Source organism: Gaeumannomyces tritici (genome assembly GCF_000145635.1).
Source record: "Gaeumannomyces tritici R3-111a-1 unplaced genomic scaffold supercont2.1, whole genome shotgun sequence".
Taxonomy (NCBI): Eukaryota; Fungi; Ascomycota; class Sordariomycetes; order Magnaporthales; family Magnaporthaceae; genus Gaeumannomyces; species Gaeumannomyces tritici.
This window is the reverse complement of record NW_008804545.1, coordinates 6374376-6383510: the sequence shown is the minus strand read 5'-3', so window position 1 is coordinate 6383510 and position 9135 is coordinate 6374376. Positions and strand designations below refer to the sequence as shown.

Genomic DNA, 9135 nt, shown 5'->3' with positions numbered 1-9135 from the left:
GNGGGGGGGAGGGGGGAGGCTTCTTCTGAGTTTGGTTAATGCCATCGCATCCGCCTCTCTGCGCGGCGACGAGACGTCGGGCGAGGGGGCATGGCGAGGCCCGGGTTGCTGTCACGGCGCTATTGAACCACAACCCTGTGCTTTTTGTTCCCCTACGCCGGGCCATCGTTGTTTCGTCGTTTCGTCGTTTGGACTGCCTGCCATGCCAATGACCCATCCCCGTCACTGCGAACCAGCCCACTGTCTCTTGCTTGGCTCTCGCGCGGCTCTCGCGCACATGGGGGTGATGCCCATCACAGCACAGCACCGACGGCCACTCGCCGTGCCGCAGGCCCCATCCCAAGCCGTCCCAGGTCGTCCCAAGCACTTGACCACGCGCCGGCAGGCCCCATAGGTTCCCGCTGCTCTGCTACATCACGTAACCTCCCACGCTGCGACAAAGCTCCGGCCCGCTGATGACGGGCGGGAGGACTGATCCTGTCGGCCCCGTTTTGCCCTCTTTCAACCCTTATCACCCCCGTCGTAGCCTGCCAACCCGTCAGGATACTCTCGGGCCAGACGCAGCCTGAAGTCTGGACACCAGCTTGCTATATGTACTGTGCACGTGCGAGCCTTTGCCTACAACCGTGCTTGCTGTGCCGCCCGGGCTCAGGTACAGGTCAGTTAGTGCCTGCTCGCTAAACTGCACTCGACATGTTGTATCCCTGATATATGCTCGCACCCATTGAGGAGGTGGGTAGCGCAGGGCCAAGCCGGCTAGGGCGTGCCTGTTTAGCTAACATGCACACCCCATCGACACACCCGCCCACCCGCGTCCTTGCCCCCCCTGTGCTGTGCGACGACCCTACCTATCCACTCTCATGCTCCCTTGTTCCCTTATCCCATGCTGACTACGAGCGGATTTGGGACGCCACCGCGAGCCCACACCCTCACAACTCCATATCTGGAGTACTTGCGGTCAGGGTGGACTGACTGACTGAGTGCCACTTCCACACTCTCCGTTCCCCAGACCCAGATACTGGGCCGCCTTTCCATTTGCCCACACCCACTCGCCACGGCCATCCCTCTCACTATACCCGTGCTTCCTTCTCGGTTGGCCCGCCTTCACACCGCACACCCTTGTTCAGGCACGTTGTGGCAACCTCTAGGCTGCTTCCCAGGTAGGCAGCCTGTTTGACCAGCCTCCCCAGCTGAATGCATAGACCGGCCAAGCGATACCCACCTCATCGCAGCCGCATTTACCCTGATACATAAGGCTCGCTGGTCTCCGAGAGAGGTTCGCACCCCGCCGGGATAAATAAAAGTTTGTCCTGTCCTGGTTTGGTTTATCTGCCCGTGCTTACCTGCGGGGGCGCGGCATCCTTCTCGAGCCTTGTCTGGTACCACTCTGCCGGTCTTGGGGAGGAGTATACGGGCAGCCGCTATTGGTACCGTCTCTATCAATCTCTCACGCAACCTTTTCGTCACCTCGGCCCTCCCAGATGGATGTGAAATAGTTCAGGCACCCCTGGCATGATCCACGCAGGTTGCAAGACTGCTTCGCCCATCGAGCGCCTTATACCCGCTGCGTGCGTACTTATATGCCGGTTGTGTCCACTCTTTGCTGCCTCGATACGCAGCCGAGGGCAACTCGCATGGCTGGCTTGCATATATTACAACATACACCCACCAAACACGCCCACCCGCACCTCGACAGCATCCACACCCACTCCCTCTAAATAGGTCGTCCCCGCCCGCACCTCATACACCAACACGACGCACGTAGCTGCTAGTCGCGATCTTGGTTCCCTGCCGGAGAACCCTCAACCAGTGCGGACTGGCTGACGTTGTTCGCCAAAGTCAGCCCGGTCCGAGATCGCATTCGAGGACCGACGCGTGGAGAAAAGCAAGGAGGAAAGATCGAAAAGGAAAGAAAGAACAGGAAGAAAAAGAGAAAAAAAAAAAAAGCAATTACAGCCCGAAAAAAAAATTCACCACACAAACACGAGAACTCGACAGCGAACATCCGCAGCAGGCGCCACTCACACACCGGTTTGTCTGCTTGCCCTTACCGATCTTGGCCTACCGATATTGGCTTTGCCTTTCGCGCTTCTTTTTGGATTTGGTTTCTTGCCGATTCTACATCAAAACTTTCTCATCTGTCTCTTAGTCCGCCTCCCTGGACTCCTCGACCACCATTTTGGTCTCGCCAATGGCCGCACAACCGCAGGCGAGCGAGACCAACTGCAACTAATATCGGAACCGCTGCCGTCACCCGCATCAATACTTCCTTAGCCAAGACCTGGTGCGACCCAAAGGTGTGGGTTTTTGGAGGAGCAAAGACTGGCGCCAGAGACAACAAACCTTTCCCGCGTCGCGCCACCAGTGACCCTCTGTACAAGCCCCGGGTCTCACTCATATGCGGCTGGCCGTGTCACCATTCATACCTGTCCCAGAGACGGAGGCCTGATTGCCCTCGCCCTCGCTCCTCAAGGGGCCAACTGCGCACAGGGCTCGGAGCCACACCTCGACTCGACAGCCCCTCAGAAGCTGCCTGGCCGTCCCGATCAGAGACAGACGGCGACCACTGTCTGTCAGGTGGGTATGTGAGCTCTCTGGTAGACGCCGGCCGCCGTCGCCCGAGCAGCCGAGACAAGGGTGCGCCCGGCCTCAGAGCCAGTCAGTTTGCTGATACCAAGGTGTGACACAGGAAACCCTAGCCGTCGCCATACATTTCTCACAGGCCCCCGTCCGCTGCAGATCCCTCGGGCCTCATAACCGAGTTCCCTCTCGTCTTCGGCGTCCCCACCTCCCTCATGTCTGCAGCCGTCGAAGCCTCTCATCGAAGTCATTTCTTGCCTCCGCTGGACACAATGGCGAGGCCAGGAAGCGGGTGGGGTCACGATCCATACGCCCCGCGGCACGGCGGCTACCTCCAGGACCAGCAATACTCGCAGGCGCCCCAGCCCCCGTGTGAACGACTCCCGGGCCCCTCGAGCCTGCTCTCGTCCCAGTCCCATGCCGCAGCCTCGCCTCCGCCACAGGCGCCCACACCCGCCCATCAGTACCCAACCTCACCGTCTGTCCGGGATGCGCACTACAGTAGCAACCACCGACCAGCCTGCTATACCGCCGACTACGCGACCCCGTCCCCAATCACCCAAACACCACCTCTCCTTCCCGGCCCGGCCCCAGAGCAGCCGTCGCACTACTACCCTGTAGGGCCGCGACGACATCCAGACGCCCGCCTCTCACCGACGCAATCATCGGCCACCAGCGACAGGTCCGACGATGTAGTGGCGCCAGACGGGTCCAGGGGTCATGGCAGCCACTTTTTTCACCCGTCAAGAGGGCCGGCAGCCTTTCAACAAGCGCCACCAGTGGTGCCCAACCCGGGGCACCATATGCATCAACCCAGCAGGTCACATCCGCAACAGGAAGATAATCGTCATGCCGCTGCTGTCGGCGGCCTGATGGGGAAGCTTGTGCCACGGTCGTACTCTGCTAACGGACGACAAACACGTTCCAACGCTCCTCTTACCCCTACCATGATCCACCAGCAGCCACCTCCGCCGCCTCCGCCTCCGCCTCCGCCATCGGCACCTCACCTGATCAAAACACAGCTCCCTCCCCATCAGCAACAGCCTCCGCACCCCGCAGAACGACAGCCGATTCCGCCTACATACCACAGCACACCACAGCAGCAATATCAGAGCCCACAGTATCGCCAGAAGTACTCGACGAGCCCGCCACCGATGCCGAACGGATACCCAGCCCAGATGGAGCAGTACCCGCCAATGCCTCCCCAGCAGCAGCAGCAGCAACAGCAGCAGCAGCAGCAGCAACAACAGCACCAGGACAGCTTGTCTCCACGACAGGAGACGGTTAAGATGAGCATACACAGCATTCTTAGCGGCGGTGGGGATGCAGGCGGTAGTGGTGCTGCCAGCAGCGCCAGCAGTGTCGCCGATGGCAGAGTGGTCGGCTCGTCTACTCGCGCGGGGACGGCCAGCATCGCGTCATCCCCCTCGACGTCATCACAGAAAGCACCTACCATGCCGCCTCGGGTGCCAATGGCCCCCGAGTGCCGGATCCAAACACGACCTGTGGGGCCGATGGGCATCCTATCATCGCCCTCAACATCGTCACAAAAGGCACCTGTGACTGCGCCTTCGATCTCGAACCCGCCCGACTGTCCGGTGCAGGCACAACAGCCGGGACTACCCACCGTCGCACCACCGCCCTCGGTAGCCTCCCAGAAGGCCCCCGCCACGGCATCGCCACCACCGACTCCATCAGAATACCGGATCCAGGTACGGCAACAGCCCGTAGCTGCGCGATCATGTGGATTCGGCGAGCGCGACCGGCGCGTTATCGACCCGCCGCCCATCGTGCAGCTATTCTACAACAACCCAAAGGCGACCCCGGACGACGTCTCGGCGCGCATCAGGCACCCGTTCAGCGTGGTGCACTGCTCCATCTGGAACGAGACGGGCGAGCAGGACAACTCGGCCATGCCCGAGGACTACCGGCAGCAGCGGCGGCTCATGGGCACGCTCGTGGCGTCGCCGTTTGTGGGCTTCGACGAGAAGGGCGAGGAGGGCTGCTTCTTCTGCTTCCCGGACCTGAGCTGCCGGACCCCGGGCAACTTTAGGCTCAAGTTCTCGCTCGTCGTCATCTCGCCCCGCAGCATGCAGCTCGGCAGCAGGGCGCCCATCCTCGGCACCGCCATGAGCGAGGTCTTCACCGTGTACAACGCCAAGGACTTCCCCGGCATGCAGGCCAGCACGCCCCTGACAAAGAGGCTCAAGGAGCAGGGCTGCCTCATCAGCATCAAGAAGGGCAACGACAAGGCGGGCGGCGGCGGCGGCGGCATGCGTGACCGGGACAACAGTGATGACGACGACGATGACGATGCCGGTGGGGGCGGCGGAGGAGGAGCCGGCGCTGGTGGTGCTGGGCCCGGTCCTGGTGCCGGAAGGAGGAAGCGGCCGCGGAACAAGTGACGGCTTGATGACATAAAACCGGTCTTGGAGAGGGTGTTTTTTTTTGGGAGTCTGGGGGGTGTGCGGCCGGCGTCATCTGTCTATTCCTTTCCTTGTTTTTTTCCCCCCTGGATGCGAAGCCTTTGTTTGCTCCTCTTTCGGACTGCTTTCTTGCTTTCTTCGCCTTCTCCTGGTAGGAGCGGCTTCTACGACATGGCAAGCGAAAAGATTTTTGTTTCCTTTCCAAGATACCTTTTAGATGTCCCATCTATTTCTCAACACGATGATTTTCTTGTTCGACATCTATGCATCGTCTCTGTTTATGATTATTCATGATTATGAAGCCCTGCGATTTTTGGACCTCGTGATGGAGGGAGAACTTGGGCCTGGGTGTTAGTCTGTGGCTATTATTCTGTCGTCGACGGTGTGCGGCCTGGCTCCCGCGGCAAATCTCACAACCACCCCCTCTGATTCCCCGCATCTTGCCGCCCCGCCGAGCGAGGTTGCCGCCGCCGGCCCGTGTCGCCTTGGGACTTTTGCTGTCGAAAGGCTGCGTGGCTTGGAAGTAGTTGGCAGGAAACGTCGGGGCGACAAGAGAGACGCGATGCGCCCCGCCCGCAGCAAAGGGCGAGAATAAAGGGGCGAAGACCCTGTATGAACCATCTTCGAACTTTTTTTTTTTTTTTTTTTTTGCGATACAACTCTCTGTCGAGGTCAAACGCGGTGAGACTGGACTTTCCGTCGACTGCCAGTGAGGGTTCCCCAAACACTGTCGTGCTCGGAGACAATGGGCTGCTTCACGTCGGACCAGCCCACCCAGTCGTCTCTCTGCGTCGATTTCCCGTTTCCCCAAGGCAGGCACAAACATCTCGCTCAAGGGTTGGTTGAAGGTTGGTGTACCTTCTTGTATAACAATCAATGTTCCACTCATGTTGTCAAGCGTGATATATTCCTATAATCGTGATCCGAGCCTTGATATGCCGCTAAAATAACACATATATCGTGAATAAGCCCAAAACATTAGGGCGGGTTACATTCAACACACTCCCCACTAGACGCATGGTAGTGAGCGTTCAGTTTTCTCAAATCGGCGTGACAGGCCCAGTATTATGTTATGAAAAGAAAGATAATATCTAATGATCTCGGGGAAAGAGAAGCAAAAAGATAAGAGCCGAGTGGGTGTCAGGGGCCGAGAGAGTTTTGGGGGGTTTGTGTGGTTGGTGTGTATAAATGGGTAAAAACGTTGGTTACAACGGGATATTTACATGGAACGTTAAAGTGGGTATGTCGAGAAAGAGAGGCGTGCTGAATCATAAAAAGGCAATTGTGCGGTGGACGTGGCGCGCGCCGTGATCAAATCAGCAGCTGCATCGCAAGGCCGAGCCCGACGGCCGAGAGCAGCGTCCACGGCGGCGGACCCGCGAGCAGGCGCGCGCCGGCGCTCTGGGCCTCGGCGGGCATGGTGGCGTTGACGAAGCTGGCGCCGCAGCGCGAGTTGACCTGGAGGGCGGCGCTCGAGTAGGTGGCGGCGATGGGCAGCTTCCGGTTGGCGGCGTTGGCCTGGTAGATGGCCATGGTCTCGCGGATGCACCAGTTGCAGTTCGGGGACGAGTCGGTCGGCAGGGTCGAGTTCATGGGCAGGTAGTAGAAGTACGTGTTCTGCGCGTTGGAGGAGTTGGTGACGGCGCTGGCGAAGCAGTAGGCCTGGCTCGTCGGGTCGCGCAGGCACGTGGCCGAGAAGAGCGTCTCGTACGAGAGCAGGGCGCCGCGCAGCTGCGTCACGACCGAGTTCTGCAGATCGTAGTCGACGCCGCAGTTGTCCTTGGAGATCAGCTTGGTGGCTACTCCGGAAAGGTACGACGAGCAGAGCTTGACGTTGGCCGTGCACGACCTGTCGAGCACATTGGTGATGCCGACAAGGGACTTTTGAGCCTGGAAGAAGGATTTCGAGCCCTATATGAAACAGGAAAGGTGAGCTACTGTGTCCATGATAACATGCGAGGGGCCGGGGCCAGCTATAGTGTTGAGCTTACCAGAAGAAGCACAGAGAACGGGTAGCACTGCTGGAAGGTCGCGTTGGCAACCAGCGTCGACAGGAAGGTTCCGCAGGGCGACTCTGGCGACTGGGGGTTTGGCCTGGTGAAGTTGCCAGAGAGGTTTTCCTCGAGGAGGCTGGGCAGAGGGCTGGCCTGCGAGGTTGCGGTGCCGCCAGACTTGGTCGACGATGAACCCTGCGGGTTGCGGGCTTTGAGCTCGGCCTCCTGTTCTATGGTTGCCATCATGGCTAGATGTCCTTCGCTCGGCGGGGGTGGCCTCGTGTCGATGAGGAGCGTCCCCTCGACCGGGGTCGGGGCCCCGACTGTGGGAGCGGCGGTTGCGTCCGACTCGGAAGGGATGCGGACTGGCCGGTGGGGGTGTGCCACGACGGTGGCGGCCGAGGACAGGCAGAGGACGAAAGCAACGGCGATGAGCAGCCATTGCGATCTCGGCCTGGAGCAGCGGGTGCCTGTGCGCTGGTACACGCCGCCTCGAGCTCGTCCTAGCGGGGTTTGCTCCATGTTGGAGGCTCCTGGTGCCATCTTTACAAATCGTCCAAGATGTCACACAGGATCATGTTTCGAAGGCAGGAAAAGCCTATGTGGGATTCGATCGCGCCTCAAACGAGTGGGAGGCGGATGGACGGGAAGCGGCTCGAGATACGAGAGGATCGATCCCTCTTATATCGTGGACTATGGGATGAGAGTAAACTTGGCGGGGACAAGATGTTTCTTTGGTCCAAGCAAGCCAGGCGCACCCCTCCACGGGGCCCTATTATAAAAGAGCGGATGGGATCGGATCCCGGGAACTAAAGAGGAAAGAAGGAAGGCACAGACGCAAGGCGAGCCGGGAGCCTTGTGTTCCCGTCAAATAATCGCGTGAGGGGAAACGAGCTGGAGCTTGGCGAGTCAACGAAGCCAATATGGACGCTGCGGGTAAATTAAAGCTGCCGGCGCGGTGGCATGCGGGATGGAACCAGGGCGTGTGGGTGTTGACTGAATTATGGAATATGGACGACAATGCCGTGCCGTGGTCTCCCGAGCGATATGGGTGGATGGGCGGATTGTTGGTTGGCTGGCCAGGGGCGACGAGGGCGCCTCTAGTGGTCGGCAGCTGATCCGGGGAGCGGGCTCGACAGTCAGCTGGATGTCCGGGAGTTGCGTTGCTTTTCTGTTTCCCGACTGGCGAGGGTGGTGGGTTTGGTGCCGCGGAAGTATTATTTCATTAATAGTTTTGAGAGTAGTAGTGAGTGAGAGTGGTGGTAACGACACTGGAGGTACCTATATCAACGAGCGACTTGGGCCAATGGGCAGCAAAGGAGGGATGGGGGAGAGGGGAAGGCAAAGGCGACGAGTGGTAACATTAAAGATTAGGGCGGGCAGCCATGCCAATAAGAAGGAGTCGAGAGAAAAAGACGCATTAGGAACAAGATTGGGGTTGCGTTCTGGGGCGCGGGCAGGGTGTGTCGAGATGGCCAACCAAGCACGCGAGGCAGGGACATGGGCCCTATCGATAAAAAGAGAAAATGGGCTCACGTAGCGTGACGGGGCCCCTGGCGCCAATGCAGACCCCCATCCCCATCTGGGCTGGACAAGGGGGGCCTAGAAGGGTCCGGCTGCCTTGGACTTTGGGTGCCATCGTCAATGGCGCCAAGCCAAGGTACCTACCACATGAACCGGCAGCAAGGGTAGAGGGCATGGCAGCCGGTTTTGCCATGGGTCCAACGGTCTTTGTGTTTGCAGCGGCTTTGCTTGGGCTGCTTCTTTTTCTTTGTCTGATAACGTGTACTGGGCTGGGCTGGACTGTTGATAGAAGCGCGACGAGGGCCAGATGCGGGAGACTCGACAAAGGGCAGAGTCTGTGAGCAATATCACACTGCCTCTTCTTCTTCTGGTGGATTGGATGGTATGCGTGGTATGCGTGGTACGGTGGTGCGGGTGCAATGAACGATGCAGCCAAAGGCAAACGAGAAGCCGAGGGGTGGGAAGAAGCGTGCGCGTGTGTGGTGCAGCATTGTCATTGTCGCGTCTCGCAACCGAAACCAATTTCCATGTCGTCCAATGGCCATGGCCTGCCGTTGCCGACTTTGTCATTATCGATCGATAACGGCTGCTGTAAGGCCAGCTGTCCGTCC

General features: G+C 59.3%; 2 protein-coding genes across 2 annotated transcripts; one reads left to right on the top strand and one right to left on the bottom strand.

The window, feature by feature from the left end:
* Positions 1 to 1130: 1130 nt before the first annotated feature.
* GGTG_02013 (hypothetical protein) lies at positions 1131 to 5279 on the top strand. The gene is made up of 2 exons (XM_009219784.1): positions 1131 to 2581; positions 2690 to 5279. Exon 2 carries the CDS (start codon positions 2796 to 2798, stop codon positions 4983 to 4985), a length of 2190 nt encoding a protein of 729 aa, XP_009218048.1. The 5' UTR covers positions 1131 to 2581; positions 2690 to 2795; the 3' UTR covers positions 4986 to 5279.
* A 562-nt stretch (positions 5280 to 5841) lies between these two features.
* Positions 5842 to 8369, bottom strand: GGTG_02012 (hypothetical protein). The gene is made up of 2 exons (XM_009219783.1): positions 6998 to 8369; positions 5842 to 6917 (listed from the first exon to the last, which is right to left on the bottom strand). Exons 1-2 carry the CDS (start codon positions 7541 to 7543, stop codon positions 6318 to 6320), a joined length of 1146 nt encoding a protein of 381 aa, XP_009218047.1. The 5' UTR covers positions 7544 to 8369; the 3' UTR covers positions 5842 to 6317.
* Between the last annotated feature and the right edge of the window lie 766 nt (positions 8370 to 9135).

What these genes read in the sequence shown, in the direction of transcription:
- GGTG_02013 (XM_009219784.1), top strand. Translation starts at nt 2,796, where the DNA reads ATGTCTGCAGCCGTCGAAGCCTCTCATCGAAGTCATTTCTTGCCTCCG.
- GGTG_02012 (XM_009219783.1), bottom strand. Translation starts at nt 7,543, where the DNA reads ATGGCACCAGGAGCCTCCAACATGGAGCAAACCCCGCTAGGACGAGCT. An exon ending in CGTTCTCTGTGCTTCTTCTG is followed by an intron (nt 6,918 to 6,997) that starts GTAAGCTCAACA and finishes TGTTTCATATAG; the next exon opens with GGCTCGAAATCCTTCTTCCA.